Below are 16,124 nucleotides of genomic sequence, written 5' to 3' on the forward strand. Positions count from 1 at the left end.
ATCCATTTGATTTATGCCTCTTATCATCTTGTACACCTTTATCAAGTCACCTCTCATCCTCCTTTGCTTTGCTCCAAACAGAGAAGTCCCAGCTTGCTCAACCTATCCTTATAAGATATACTCTGCAATCCAGACAGCATCTTTGTAAATTGCCTCTGCATTCTCCCCAAAGCTTCCACACCCTTCCTATAATGAGGTGACTAAAATTGAACACATAGTCCAGGATTTATAGAGCTGCAACTCTACCTCTTGACTCTTGATCTCAGTCCCCCGACCAATGAAGGCTAACACACCATATGCCTCATTAACCACGCTATCAACTTGTGCTGCAATTTTGAGGGGTCTATGGACTAGGATCCCAAGACCCCTCTGTTCTTCCACACTACTAAGACTGTACTCTGCTTCAAGTTTCACCTCCCAAAGTGAATCATCTCACACTTTTCTGGACTGAACTCCATCTCTCATTTCTCAGCCCAGCTGGGCAATGCATCCTATTAATGCCCCTTTGTAACCTACTACACTATTCACCTCACCACCAACCTTCTTGACATCTGCAAACTTACCAACCCACCCTTCCACTTCCTCATCCAAATCATTTATAGAAATCACAAGGAGCAGGGGTCCCAGAACAGATCCCCGTGGAACACCAACTGGTCACAGACCTCCAAGTGGGACACACTCCATCGACTACCCTTTCTGCCTTCTGTGGGCAAGCCAATTCTGAATCCATGCAACCAACTTTCCCTGGATCCTATGCCTCCTGGCTTTCTGAATGAGCTTACCATGGGAACCTTGCTGAACACCTTATTAAAATCTGTCCACTGCTCTGCCTTCAGTAATGTGTTTCATCACTCCTCAAGTAATCCCATTAGATTCGTGCCTGTCGCCTGCCCTTTACAATGCCACGTTGACTATCCTGAATCAGATTGTACTTCTCCAAAAGCATGTAAATCCTGTCTCTAAGAATACTCTTCAATGTTCAACCATTACTAATATTAGACTCACCCGTCTGCAGTTCCCAGGGTTATCTGTATTACCTTTCTGGAACAAAGGAATACCATTTGCCACCCTCTTCTGGTACTACCCCCATGGCCAGTGAGGATGTAAAGATAGAAACATAGAAAACCTACAGCACAATACAGGCCCTTCGGCCCACAAAGCTGTGCTGAACATGTCCCTACCTTAGAAATTACCTAGGGTTACCCATAGCCCTCTATTTTTCTGAGCTCCATGTACCTGTCCAGGATTCTCTTAAAAGACCCTATCGTATCCGCCTCCACCACTGTCGCCGGCAGCCCATTCCACGCACTCACCACTCTCTGTGTAAAAAAACTTACCCCTGACATCTCCTCTGTACCTAGATCATTGCCAAAGACTCAGTAATCTCCTCTTGCTTCTTGTAGTAACCTGGGTATATCTGGTCTGGCCCCATCACCTTATCTATCCTTATGTTTTTCAAAAGTTCCAGCCCGTCCTATGTTCCAGCACATCAGCCTGTCCCATGCTGACCTCACATTGGTCAAGTTGCCTCTCACCAGTGAATACTGAAGAAAAGTACTCATTAAGGGCATCCCCTGACTCCTCAGACTCCAGGCACATTTTCCCCTTCTTTAATGGTCCAAGCTCACCTCCTTGTTCCTGATACTTTTTGCATTAAAATAGACATTTCAACCCATCCAATTATGCACTTTCCATTACAGTACCTATCCTCACTACACACCACATCTACATTTACACCAACTGCTCCATCATATGACCCATCACTCTGGTTCCCATCTCCCTGCCAAATTAGTTTAAGCCCTCCCCGACGGCTCTAACAAACCTGCCAGCAATGATATTGATCCACCTCGAGCTCAGGTGTAACCCATCCTTTTTGTACAGGTCAGAAGAGAGCCCAATGATTCACCAATCTGCAGAACTTTGTGAGTGTCTTTGGTGACACACCAACTCTCGTCAAACTCCTAATGAAATACAGCTGCTGTGGTGCCTTCTTTGTAACTGCATCAATATGCTGGGCCCAGGATCGATCCTCAGAGATGTTGACACCCAGGACCATGAAACTGCTCACCCTTTCCACTGCTGATCCCTGGATGAGGACGGGTGTGTGCTCCCTCAACTCCTCCTTCCTGAAGCCCACAATCAATTCCTTGGTTTTACTGACATTGAGTGCAAGGTTGTAGCTGCACCACTCAACCAGCTGATCTGTCTCATTCCTGTACGCCTCCTGGTCACCATCTGAAATCCTGCCAACAATAGCTTGGCACATATATGATTGCCCCTGTAACACTATAGGTGTATATGCAATGGCCGTGTATGTGATGTGTTAAGGTTCTATGCATGATATAGGTACAGCTGTCCCTGGTGTCTCCAAACCTAATGCACAGTTCATTGTATTGCTGGATGTACACGCCCTGTACAGCCGATTCGGAGTGTCTGTATTTACTTGGTGGTCATTTGGGTTTGTTGGTGATGTGCCTCGGTAAGGGGTTATATTTGGGTCAATTCGTTGCGCCCTGCTACAGTACAGAGTGAGTCAGTCTGTGCCGTGTTCCTGTGCATCTCACGGAGACTTTGTGTAATGTTTTACCCCGTCGGAAGGGGCGATATTTCAGTGGGATCGGGTAGCAGGAGCGCTCGGGCCAGGCCGGTCTCTGTCCGGTCGGGGGATAGGTAGTGTGTATGTCAGGGACCCCGGCCGGGTGAGCCTGCGTGCCCCAGCGCCGCTCCGGGGCGGCAGATGCGAGGGAGCGGGACTATGTCGACCGGCTGCACAGACGCCCGGCTGGAGTGAGCGCTGCGAGCGGGGATCGGGAGCCGGTTCGGGAGGAAGGAAGGAGGCTCGGGATCTGGAGAGGAGACTGGCTGAGAAACTATGGCCGATGTAGGAACTGCCACCATCACCACCAGGATTAAAAAACTGCTGCGTTCCCCTTCGCTGAAGCTGCGGAGGAGCAAACACCACGGCACGGGGAAGAATATCACGGACAAGGTGAGTGTCTCCTGCGTCTGCCCAGCCAATGCAACATGTAAGAGGCGGCCGGGCAATGCATTGCTACGATTGCATTAAATGCAACCCGATCTCCAACGACAGCAGCGCACGAAAATGCAAAGGAGCCCCGGGTATCATCCGGGCAAGAGGCGAATGTCCGGGTGGAGGTTGTGTAGGCAGAGGGAGAGTTTCAAATGCATGAATAACCGAGCGATTAATTGCATTAAGTGACTGGATAAAAGATGTTTGCATGTACTGTAACCGAGGGTTGACAGGTAACGTGGTGCAGCAGGGTGCTGTGTAGTGAGTGACTAGCGGCACAGCACCCAACCCTTATATAGCGATCGCCCGGCAGGGAGAGAGAGAGAGAGAGAGAGAGAGCAGCTTGCCATGGCAAATCGGAGAGCACATTTGCTTTATTGCTGAGCGTGCATTCATGTAAGTGAAGCTTGAGTTTTGTCAGAGCTGTGCAGAATTCATGCGTCGGTATCTCAGGGTTGTCTCCCATTGGTTCTGGTCTTCGGGTTGTCAACCTGGCATTGAGGTCGCGATTGGAATTATGGCCTTATATATCCCCCCGGCGTGGTTCTCTTAGCCTGTGACTGAAACACTGTTCATGGCCCAGCTTGGGGTCTAGGATGCTGCTCTTCTGTCTGTGCCCTGAATCGCCATTAATTCTCTCTGTATTGGTGGTGTCACACCTGACTCTGTGTCAGGATTGTAACTCACCGCGGTTCTGTCTGTACCAAGATGTTACAGCTGACTCCCTGTATCAGAAATGTAACTGCCACTCTGCTTGTGACCAGCACGTTAATGCCCTTCTTGGATCTGAAATGTTGTCAGTCGAATTGCCCCGCCACTCAGCCTGGATGTGGGTTGCATAGTCCACAGCTGGCTCACTCTGCCTGTATCTGGAGCACCACAGTTCAGAGCCCACTCTGTACATGTATTGAAAGTGAAGCATCACTTTTCACCAGTCTAGTCTCTGCCTACAGCAAGTGAAACAGTTCTACCCACTCCGCCTGTATTCGGAGTGAAATATCACTGTTAATGGCCCCTCTCCCTGCATCTGTAATTCATAGTTCGTCACCCAGTCGGCCTGTAGCTGAACTGAAATATGACTGTGCATGGGTTGGGTCTCTCTGCCTGTATCTGGAGTGTCACAGTTCATCACCCAGTCTGCCTGTACCTGAACTGAAATATCACTGTTCATGGATTGGGTCTCTCTGCCTGTATCTGGAGTGTCACAGTTCATCACCCAGTCTGCCTGTATCTGAACTGAAATATCACTGATCACAGGTCTCTCTGCCTGTATCTGGAGTGTCACTGTTCATCACCCACTCTGCCTGTATCTGGAGTGTCACTCTTCGTGGCTGCCTGCCCATGAGCAGAGTCCTGATATTCCTTGATTTGAATCTACAGGGAATGTCAGCATTTGTGAGATGCTGCCTGTGTGTGTGACATTGGTATTCATAGAGTACTTTGCCTGTGCCAGAGTGACAGTTTTGAATTAGTAACCTGGAAAGGATTTGGGTACAGCTGTAGATCAAGTGTATAAGTTTGACGTACATTGCAGATTTCCCTGGGTCCCATCTCACACAATAAGGATGGAGCATGGCTGTGAATCTGCAGGACTATGGAGTGACGGCTGATAATTCCTCTGCCTTGCATCTCAGGCACCCAGTGCTTAAGGCCTGAGAGGATGGGATGGTGCATCCAGCTGAACTTCAGAATGAGCTGAAACCAGAGTGGGGCGAGGTGGCAACTTGACCAGAGGAAAGGCACAGACAGAGACTTTGTGGCCTGATTAATCAGATAATTGTGGCGATAGGCAGCACAGTGGTGGTGTGGTTAGTACCAGCGACCCGGGTTCAATTCCCACTGCTGTCCATAAGAAGTTTGTACCTTCTCCCCGTGACCCCGTGGGTTTCTTCTGGGTGTTCCAGTTTCCTGCCACAGTCCAAATGTGCACCGGTTGGTAGGTTAATTGGTCAGTGTAAATTGTCCTGGGATTAGGCTGGGGTTAAACCAGGGATTGCTGGGTAGTGCGCCCCGAAGGAAAGGAATGGCCCATTCCACACTGTATGTTAATTAAATTTAAAAAATAGTGCACTGAGTTGCATCCAAGTCCTTATGATGGAGTAAGTATGCAATTGGAAGCTAACCTCCCAGTTAAGTTGGGTGTCAGTGCTTTCAATACTCTGCGAAAGGATGGGGGTGAAACTGCATTTAGGGTGCAGGTACTGTGAGTGGGGTCAGGAGTGCAAAGTCAATGTCTTTGACATTCTATGTAGTTAACTAGAGAAATCCGACAGTAGATGAGCAGTCAGAAATAATAAAGGGCTTGAAAGAAGTCAGGTAGGGCAGGGTGTCGTCGGGGTTTTTTAGTCTGCAACATACTGAATGTAGTGAAGGGAGCAGCACAGAGTTATGGAGCATTACAGCACAGAAACACGCCCTTCGGCCCATCCAGGTTGTGCCAAACTATTATTCTACCTAGTCCCATTGACCTGCACCTAACCATGGCCCTCCCTACCCATGCTGTTCATGTACTTATCCAAATGATCTGAAAATCAAACCCGCATCCACTGCTGCCGCTAATTCACTCTCACCACCCTCTGAGTGAAGAAGATCCCCCTCAGGTTTCCCTTAAGAATTTCACCTTTCACTCTTAACCCATGACCTCCAGTTCTAGTCTCACCCAACCTCAGAGACGCTGAGACAATGGGATTCACAGCCCAGTGAGCAACAGTGGAGGGGGTCTGAAAGATGACATTACCAGTTCTTCAGACAACCTGGATAGCAGGTTTTCCCAGTCCAATTGATCCTGGAGGTACATTATAGGGCCGGCTGCATTTGTCCTCTTGAAATACTTGTAGCATTTTTTGGTAGAAAACTAGAGCCAATGGAGAATGATCATAAGTTGCTCATTTCAGGCTGTGCTCCAGCAAGTCACTGCAGGAGGCAATTACACTGAACCACCCCACCCCATAGTAGATGTCAGATTGGTGTAGATTTGGGCTTTAATCTCTTGATTTGGGGTCAAAATTTCTGTCCAAATCCTGCTAAACGCCATGTTTTATGTTTGACCTTGGAAGATCTTCCAATGGATTTAAAATCACATCCCTCACAGCCCTTTTAGGAGGTCTATGCCAATGTTATAGTTTCTAATGTTTATTTTCCTTGAACCAAAACAGATTACCTAATCAATCATCTTGCTTCTGTTTGTGAGGCTTGGCTGGAGTTGGAGTTGTTTACATGTTTGTCTGAAATAACATGGATCACTGAACTTAAAAGTAAATTATATTATTTGAAATGTTCCTCTGATATGAAAATGGTAAAGGAGTTATGTATTTTTCTCTCTGTGCTCTATATTAGTGTTCTAACAAGTAACATTGCAGTTAAGTTGCAGGGAATTTGGCTGGACTCTTCGGTGGTGGACCTGTCTTCTCACCATCCTTGGGGTTATTGTTTATTCATGAGGTCAGGGATCTGATATCACCTGGTGTGGATATCAAGAATCAAGAATGTTAGACACAAAGAGGGAAACCTGGTTGCTGTCTGGAGATATTCACTCAGGTCATTTGTTTATGAAGCACCTTTCACAACCTCAGCTTGTCCTGTCCCCTGATTAAGATGTCTAGAACCAGGGGCCACTCTTTCAGAATAAGGGACCGACCATTCAAATTTAACATGAGTGGAAATTCCTTTACTCAAATGGTGGTAAATCTTTGGAATTCTGTACCCAGGAGGACAGTGGAGGTTCCGTCACTGACTTAATTCAGAGTGGAGACTGATAGATTCCCGAATATGGAAGACGCAAGGGATACGGGGTTAGTGCAGGAAAATGGTACTGAGGTGGAAGATTAGTCGTATTTTGTTAAATGACAGAGCAGACTTGAAGGGCTAAGTGGCCTATTGCTGCTCCTGTTTGTTATGTTTTTGATCTTCAGAACAGCTGCATGTAATATTTTCCATGTATTTGAGTTTAGTAGCTTGCCTACTGGTCGGCTGGTGGTGTAGTGGCATCAGCACTTGACTTCAAGCCAGATGGTCCTGAGTTCAAGCCCAGCCGGGTCCCAACCCGGGCAGCAGCTGTAAGAAAGGCTTGGCAATCTACTTCCATAGCTTGCCATGAAAACCCTATGGACCCTGTGGTCCATGAAGTCATGAAGAGTCAGACTTGACTAAAGACTGAACAACGAGAAAGCTTGCCTATAAGACAGTTCACACAGTGTGTGGAGAGCACCCTCAGCCCACGTCTCTGGAGTGAGGAATTGTACTTGTACCTGTACTTGGTTTGACTCAAACAAGTGGATCTCCTCTGAGGCACAGCTGGTGAATGGGTACAGGACCGAAAGAGGAAGGGAAAGGACATTTGGACAGGAGATGTTGGAAATGTCATTCGGTCATGGAGCACAAAAATGACCAACTAATCCACTCTGACCTCCAAGTACCGATCTACACATACTTACCCAGATTCCTCTCAACTACCACTCTGCTTTACTTACAATTTACAGTGGCCAGTTAGTCTATCAACTCCCACATCCTTGCAACGTGGAAGCAATCAGGAGGGTCCGTGGTGACAGAGAGAGTATGCCAAGTCTACACAGATAGCACTGCATTTCCAACTGGGTCCCTGGAGCTGGGAAGGAGCAGTTTTCCCAGCCATGCCATTATGTCAAAGTGGGGGGAGCAAGAATGGCAGGCCCAGAGAAGGAGATAAACTATGGCAGTAATTTACTGTGTAAAAAACCAAGGACTAATTGATACTGGAGATTGTGGAGAAGAGGAGGTAAAGAGAAGATTGCATTTTCCAGTGATAATGTGTGGGAATACCCAAAGCTGAACCTTTTTCCATCAGGAGCTTCTCTTCTCTCCTGAACTACCACCTCCAACTTCTAACCACCCTGGCCCTCATTTAGACTTTGTTGAAGCTGGGCAGTAAGTAATGGGCTTGAATATCCCTTGACTCTGTTTTACATTACAAAGTGCACGTTTCTGAAACAAGCCTATCAGTTTGACCCCTGAAATATCTGTTCCAGAGCTCTTGGCCCTATTCCCTAACTCCTAACTGTACGTCTAACTTGTAACGTCAAACACAAAATATTAGTCCTTAAAAAGAACCTTTAATCCACAAAACAAAGCCTTTGACCTTTTACCTGCGGCTGCTCAGTAAAACCCTAACACCCAATTTCACCCTAAAGTATCCCAGTCATAACCTTCAGCATAACTGCTTCTTCTTCTTTTGAGAAATGAGCATTTATGTTGAACCTTCCAACATATTCTCATCCTCGGCTGGATAATCACAAACTGGACACGGTTAGTGAAGCGCCTGGTCCAAATTGGAGTGATGGTGGCCAGTGAAACTATGACTCATGGGAGAAGAGAGTAACAAACATAATGGGAGAAGGTTCAATTATCCCGTTGCCCATAATCATCCTTTTGTTGGTTAATAGATTGACTAATTGTAGACTCTAGCGATCCTTTGTCATAGTCATAGTCATAGTCATACTTTATTGATCCCGGGGGAAATTGGTTTTCGTTGGTTTTGTGCTCATCCGGTACATTATGTAGTGGATGGTAGACATTGACCAAGATGGCATGCAACTTGGACAGCATCCTCTTTTCAGACACCACCATCAGAGAGTCCAGTTCCATCCCCACAACATCACTGGCCTTATGAATGAGTTTGTTGATTCTGTTGGTGTCTGCTACCCTCAGCCTGCTGCCCCAGCACACAACAGCAAACATGATCGCACTGGCCACCACAGACTCATAGACCATCCTCAGCATCGTCCGGCAGATGTTAAAGGACCTCAGTCTCCTCAGGAAATAGAGACGGCTCTGACCCTTCTTGTAGACAGCCTCAGTGTTCTTTGACCAGTCCAGTTTATTGTCAATTTGTATCCCTAGGTATTTGTAATCCTCCACCATGTCCACACTGGTACCTTAGCTCTCCTCAGGTCTACCACCAGCTCCTTAGTCTTTTTCACATTAAGCTGCAGATAATTCTGCTCACACCATGTGACCAAGTTTCCTACCGTAGCCCTGTACTCAGCCTCATCTCCCTTGCTGATGCATCCAACTATGGCAGAGTCATCAGAAAACTTCTGAAGATGACAAGACTCTGTGCAGTAGTTGAAGTCCGAGGTGTAAATGGTGAAGAGAAAGGGAGACAAGACAATCAATCCCTTTCACCATGTTACTGTCTCAAGTTGAATTGGGTCAGTTGCAAGCATTTCATCCTGGCTGGCCCCACTGATCGATTGCCCCTAAAGACGTACTTGTGGAACTCTGACCCTGGCTCAGTCACTTTCCGGAGGACTGTGGATTCTCCTGCTCTGAGATTCCAGTACTGTGTTTGGGGACTCCACATTCCATAAGCTCCACAGAAGTTGGCTTAGATCTGCTTACGCTGTCAACCCTGTTGTCAATCGGCAGCTCTAATGGGACCATCCTTGACATTGGTATTGGAAGCTGCAGACCTGAGCTGCACCTCCTCATCACTATCAGGCATATCCCCATTTGTTCTAAACACTTCCCTGTTCAGTAGATTATCATCACAACTCAATTCATACCCAACTAATTTCCCAGTTTAGGATTTCCGTCCTGAACCTGGAACATACAGGCTTGCACAGTCACTTTCATAATCACAAATCCCACATTTCCTGGTCTGAATTGTTTGTGCTTGTGAAGTTCGGGGATTTTGCTGCCAAGAGTCATTTCATTGATTTTGTAGGAATTGGTTGTTGTTCCCCTTTTTTGAAAAGTTATCAGTTGCTGAGGGCTCATCCTGGAAGCCTGAACAATGCTAAAGCATTTTGCAATGTTACCACTGATTGCTCCCACTGTAGCAGTCGTTCCTCATGGTAGTTTGGATTGTGCTTTTGCTTTGAGGAAATCGTTGAACCTTTAGGTGTGGTAGAAGGAAATGCCTCAACATGCTCCTTCACAAGTCTGAACTGCTTGTGAGAGACTGTGCTCCCACAGGTAAGAAGAAGAAGAAAGCCCTTAACTCCGAGTGGAGTCATCGGGACACCGTCATGACGGCGTTTTTTTAAGCAGGCTTTCTTATTTTTATGAGGCCGAGTTGCTAGCTCGACGCTCAACCCAGCATGGATGGAAAGTGTGCAAGGGAGCCGGCTGGATTCGAACTTGGGAGCCTTCGCTCTGAAGTCCAGTGCTGATGCCACTACGCCACCAGCTGGCTGCTCCCCCTGGGTACTTTAACCTAAACACTGTGTTAACGAGAGCTGTGGAAATAATAGCTGAAGGTGGATTCTCGCCGTGGGACTGGCGGTTAGGTGGTTGTAAACGTCATCAGCCTGGGACCATGAAGATCAGATCTGGTGTCAGAGAGATGAAACACAGGGTCTGATGGAAACGGGAGCCATGCTAAAGCTGATATGAAGAGTAAATCACTTTCACTTGGAGCCATTCCTCTGACAACCGGTGCCATCAACTGACTTCAGGTGTATTTTTTTTCCATTCATTTATTGCTTTACTTGCAATTTTATTTATTTTGTTTTGAGATACAGCACGGTAGCAAGCTCTTCTGGCCCATTGAGCCTGCGCTGTCGGATTACACCCACGTAACCAATCAACCTACTAACCTGTGCATCTTTGGAATGTGGGAGGAAACCAGAGCACCTGGCGAAAACCCGGGTGGTCACAGAGAGAATATGCAGACCCCTGACGGATGGTGGCGGAGTAGAACCTGGGTCGCTGGCGTTGTCATAGCGCCACACTGCTACGCTGCTATCCTACTCCAAAGTTCCTCATGCCAAGGGTGGCACCTATGTTTCCAAGGATCATCAGCTTGTCGTGTTGGAGAGGCTTGCGAGATCCTGAGTTCCCGAAAGTGATGCTGTTCGGCAATTATCTCCTGGTAGTGCCACCCTTGGCACTAAGGTCAAGGGTGAGGTTCCAGACGAAGAGCGATCCAACAGAGACCTCAGTGGTGGAGCTGGTGGAAGATGGTGATGCATTATAACAGTGGTGAACGTGGAGGAAAGCTGCAGCAGTAAAGTGTCCCAGTCTTCTTGCACTCCACGTCACTGGACCCTGACCCCGATCTGCACTCCACGTCACTGGACCCTGACCCCGACCTGCACTCCACGTCACTGGACCCTGACCCCGATCTGCCGAGGACCATGTAGTGGCTGCCTGTGCATCAGCCTTCCCACATTAGACAAAGTCACACACAAGCGTTTTCCAGACAACCCCTTAGGACAGGTAGTGCATATTAAAAGTCCTAGTTGTGCGACCACTGGCGCCAGGTAGACAATCACTGAAGTGTATTGATAATGGCCGGGGTCACCCGTCTTGTAAAGACACTGACCAGAAGAAGGCAATGGCAAATCACTTTGGTGGAAAAATTGGCCAAGCACAGTCTTGGTTGTGGATAAGAACATGCTTGCCTGCATCACATGACACATAATGATGATGATGATGTTTCTGAGTTGCTGGGATTCCTGTGGTCTTGAGTGCATCTGTACCAAACCTTTAAACACACACACCAAAAGTGTAAGCAAATCCATAGGGTGAGTTCTTGAAGCACTCGAAGATGTAAATGTACGGATAAATTACACATTAACTTGTTTTAACAGCCGTAGTCACAGTGGTGACTGAGTTACATCTAAAAATTGAATACCTAATGGAAAGATTAGATTTATTCTTTGGGGTTTCTTGTTTTGTGGATGTCTGCGAAGAGTAAGAATTTCAGGTTGTGTACTGTGTACATATTTTAGAAGATGCTGACTTTGTGGATGACCTCACATAACTATCACGTACATGCCAGCACTTGCAAGGGAGAGCTGAGTGCCTGTGTTCTTTAGTGGACAGGTTGGACTCAGAGTCAGCCAGAGAAAGACTGGGACCCTGACCCTCCATGTAGAGTCTCTCCTCCTCCCATCGAGGCATACGGCATCACCGTACCCAGCACTGGCAGAATCACCTTCCTGGGCGGCAGCATTTGGCTGGACGGTGGGACCAAAGGCAACATCCGGTGCAGACTCAGCAAAGCTAGAAATGTCCTCAGGTCAATGACCAACATATGGCGATCAACCAAGTAGAGTATCCACATCAAGGTGAAGCCGTACCGGAGCTGTGCTCTGTCCACACACTTTTACAGGTCAGAGTGCTGGCATGTAACAGAGAACGACCTTGCCAAGCTCTCGTCAGTCCACACCATGAATCTCCGGAAGGCCCTCCATGTTTTCCGGCCAAGAAAGACCTCCAACCACACCTTACTCCTTCAGTGTCATCAAGAGGAGATGGCTACAAGCATCATGAGGAAACGTTGGAGGTGGATTGGGCATATGATGAGAAGAGAAGCCAACTCCATCATCAAGGCAGCACCTCATTGGACCCTCGAAGAACAGAGGAAACACAGGAGACCAGAGACAACGTGTCACTGTACCGTAGAGGCAGGAATGAGAACTCTGAACCACACCTGGGGCACAATAGAGAAGATGGCCAAGGACAGACAGAGGTGGAGGACCTTCATTGGTGCCCTAAATGCCGGTGGCGTAACAGGCATTTGATGACGATGGTGACTGTATACATTCTCTGATATTAAATTGAACCATTTGATTTGAACACCTTTGCAGTGGGGTGGCACGCTGTCTGCAGTTAGTGCTGCAACTTCAGAGCTCCAGTAACTTGGATTCAGTTCTGACCAGGTGCTGTCCATGTGGAGTTTGCACGTTCTGCCTGAGACAACGTGGGTTTTGTGGGCACTCTGACTTCCTCCCACATCCCAGAGGTGTATCGGTGTGTTTAACTGGCTACTGCAAATTGCACAGCAGTGTAGGTAAATAGCAAAAGAATTGTGAAGCTCAGAAAGGACCAAGGAAGTAAGAAGCGGGGAAATGGGGATTGCTCTGATGGCATGCAGTTGATGGGCAATTGACCTCTATTGTCTGTTAACACATAATGAATTTCTGAAAGGGGGAAGTGAGATTTAGTGTATTAGTGAGAGAGCAGCACCTATTCCTGGGAAAAAGGTTTGAGGAACCTTTCTGGGAAGTCACTATTTCTTGGAAAAGGCTGTGACCCGTTGGGCAGCTGAATCTTCTTTTTCCAGTCTTGTACATTGCCAGCTGTTGCCGCAGCCAAGATGAGAGTGGTCAGTACATGGGGTTTGGAACAGTCGGTTTGCACAGATTGTTTGTTTCTGCCCTCTCTCAGTAAAACCTGAAGGTGTTCTACCAACTCCAATAACGTCACCAACCAGGCTTTGTTGCAAAAGCAGCCAGTAATGAATGTAAGTAACACACATCAAAGTTGCTGGTGAACACAGCAGGCCAGGCAGCATCTCTAGGAAGAGGTACAGTCGATGTTTCAGGCCGAGACCCTTCGTCAGGACTAACTGAAGGAAGAGCTAGTAAGAGATTTAAAATGGGACGGGGAGGGGGAGATCCAAAATGATAGGAGAAGACAGGAGGGGGAGGGATGGAGCCAAGAGCTGGACAGTTGATTGGCGAAAGAGATAAATGAGAGGATCATGGGACGGGAGGCCCAGGGAGAAAGAAAGGGGGAGGGGGGAAGCCCAGAGGATGGGCAATAACGGACGGGGTACGAGGGGGAGGTGGGGCATTAACAGAAGTTTGAGAAGTCAATATTTACGCCATCAGGTTGGAGGCTACCCAGACGGAATATAAGGTGTTGTTCCTCCAACCTGAGTGTGGCTTCATCTTTACAGTAGAGGAGGCCGTGGATAGACATATCAGAATGGGAATGGGATGTGGAATTAAAATGTGTGGCCACTGGGAGATCCTGCTTTCTCTGGTGGACAGAGCGTAGGTGTTCAGCAAAACACTCTCCCAGTCTGCGTCAGGTCTCGCCAATATATTGACTCACTTCACCTGTGAGTCGGCTGGGGTGATATACTGCATCCGGTGCTCCCGATGAGGTGTCTATTATAAGCCTATGGACTCTCACAGCTATCTGGACTATTCCTCTTCTCACCCTGTCTCTTGCAAAAATGCCATCTTGCAATTCCTCCGTCTCCGCCGCATCTGCTCTCAGGATGAGGCTTTTCATTCCAGGATGAAGGAGATGTCCTCCTTTTTTAAAGAAAGGGGCTTCCGTTCCTCCACCATCAACTCTGCTCTCAAACGCATCTCTCCCATTTCACGCACATCTGCTCTCACCCCATCCTCCCGCCACCCCACTAGGAATCGGGTGCCCCTTGTCCTCACCTGCCACCCAACCAGCCTCTGGGTCCAACATATAATTCTCTGTAACTTCCTCGTGTTTGCAGTAATGAATATCACACTTTATATCTACCATGTTCAGTTTCACGGCAGGGCAAGGAGAGGACATCTTGCCCCTTCTGTAAGCTTGACCTCATCTAGAACACTGCCATTGTGTCCTAAGCCATGCTTAAAAAGCCTTGTCCCAGTGCCTTGCTTCTCACTATGAACTGTCTCTCAGTCCAGCACTACCTTGTTCCTCCCATCATAACTACCAGTTTCTCCAAACTCTTGCTGGGCTGTGCTGCTGTTACCTTCCCTTGGCCCAGAGCCAGACGTTGTCTAGTGAAACTCCAGTGCTGGACCTTGGGATATTTCACTGTGCCACTAGCACGACAACAACAAGTACTCTGATGCTGAACATCTGAAAAGTGAAGAGAAATTGCTGGGAGTACTCGACAGCTCAGGCAGCATTTGTGGAGAGTGAAACAGTTGGCTCACAGTATTGAACCAGTTTTGATGAAAAGTCTTCAACCTGCAACTTTAACTATGTCTCGAAAGGATTTGTCGGGTCTACTGAGTGTTTCCAGCATTCACTGGAACTATATAAAGGAGAGTTGTTGTTATGAACTATCAGTCAACATCAGAAATACAGATTGGCAGCGTGTTTGGGGAAAGAGCAAGCTTCTTTAGAATCCTGTATGCAGAGGTGAAGATGGTTGACAGCATCAGATTCCTCAGTTTAAATATCATCAGCTTATCCTGGTCCAACCATACTGACACTACTGCCAAGAAAGCACACTGTTGCCTCTACATCCTCAGGAAATTCAGCAGATCCCCGATGACCTACGAGTTTTTATAGGTACACTTTAGGAAGCATGCTCTCCAGATGCACCATGCTCTGGTATGGCACTCTTCCTCTGCCCAAGAATGGGAAGGAATTGCAGAGAGTTGTGAACACAGCCCAGTCCATCACGCAAACCAGCCTCCTATCCATTGGCTGTGTCTATACTTCCTCTGGAAAGCAGCCAAAATAATCAGGGAGCCTTCCCACCCCAGTCATTCTCTTTCCTTTCCTCTCCAGTAGATATCAACGTTTGAGACCACTGACTGCCAGACTCAAGCAAAGCTTCTGTCCTGCTGTTATCAGGCTTTTGAATGGCCCTAATGATGAATTGTTCAATCTGCTTGGTCGCGGTTTTTGCACTTCAGTCGTGTACCTGCTCTGTATTTTGTAACTGCAAAGCTATATTCTGCATACAGTTTTCCTTTCTGACACCTTGGTGTAATTATGTGTGACGTGAGCCACTTAGAGGGGACACAAAACAAACGCTTTCCACTGTGGGTACACATGACAATAATAAACCAACACCAATGCCTGGGCGGAGGGCGCAGTGGTCCCAGGGGCTGGGGAGGATACGGAGGCAGTGCGTGAGGTGGCAGTGGAGGACAGTAGCAAGCCGATGACTGGGAGTGCTCAAAGCCGAGAGTGCGTGAGGTCGGCAAGAAAGGTGCCTTCACGGAACACTGCCCTGTGCTGGTGAATGTCGCAGAGTCACAGAGCAGCAGCTCAGAAAGAGGCCCTTGGCCCATCCAGTTCCTGCCGAACAAGGTTCCCGTCTTAGCTAACCTCATTCGGCTGTTTGACCCATATCCCTCAAACTTTTCTATGCGTTTATCTGTCCAAGTGTCTTTTAAATGTTGTTAGTGTACCTCCCTCAGCCAATTCCTCTTACAGTTTGTTCATCTCCTTTCCTTCTCACCTTAAAGCCATGCTGTCTCTGGTTCTTGGTTCTCCAACCCTGAGGAAAAAGATAGTGTACATTCTTTCTTGATTCGTAAAAGCAGCAAAGGCTGCGGGAAGGCAGGGGAACAGGACTGAGAGGGGTTAGCAATTAGCAATAGTAGAATAGCAGAGCAGACTCAAGGGGCCG

At 47.6% G+C, this 16,124-nt stretch overlaps 1 protein-coding gene across 2 annotated transcripts in view; it reads left to right on the forward strand.

The window, feature by feature from the left end:
- Nucleotides 1-2,638: 2,638 nt before the first annotated feature.
- mapkbp1 (mitogen-activated protein kinase binding protein 1) overlaps nucleotides 2,639-16,124 on the forward strand; it is a 262,295-nt gene continuing 248,809 nt past the window's right edge. For both annotated transcript variants that reach the window (XM_063052886.1, XM_063052893.1), the window contains exon 1: nucleotides 2,639-2,989. In XM_063052886.1, the coding sequence (XP_062908956.1) occupies nucleotides 2,873-2,989 (117 nt within the window). In that variant the 5' untranslated portion in view covers nucleotides 2,639-2,872. The remainder of the gene's footprint in view (nucleotides 2,990-16,124) is intronic.

This window comes from Mobula hypostoma, chromosome 1 (genome assembly GCF_963921235.1).
Source record: "Mobula hypostoma chromosome 1, sMobHyp1.1, whole genome shotgun sequence".
Taxonomy (NCBI): Eukaryota; Metazoa; Chordata; class Chondrichthyes; order Myliobatiformes; family Myliobatidae; genus Mobula; species Mobula hypostoma.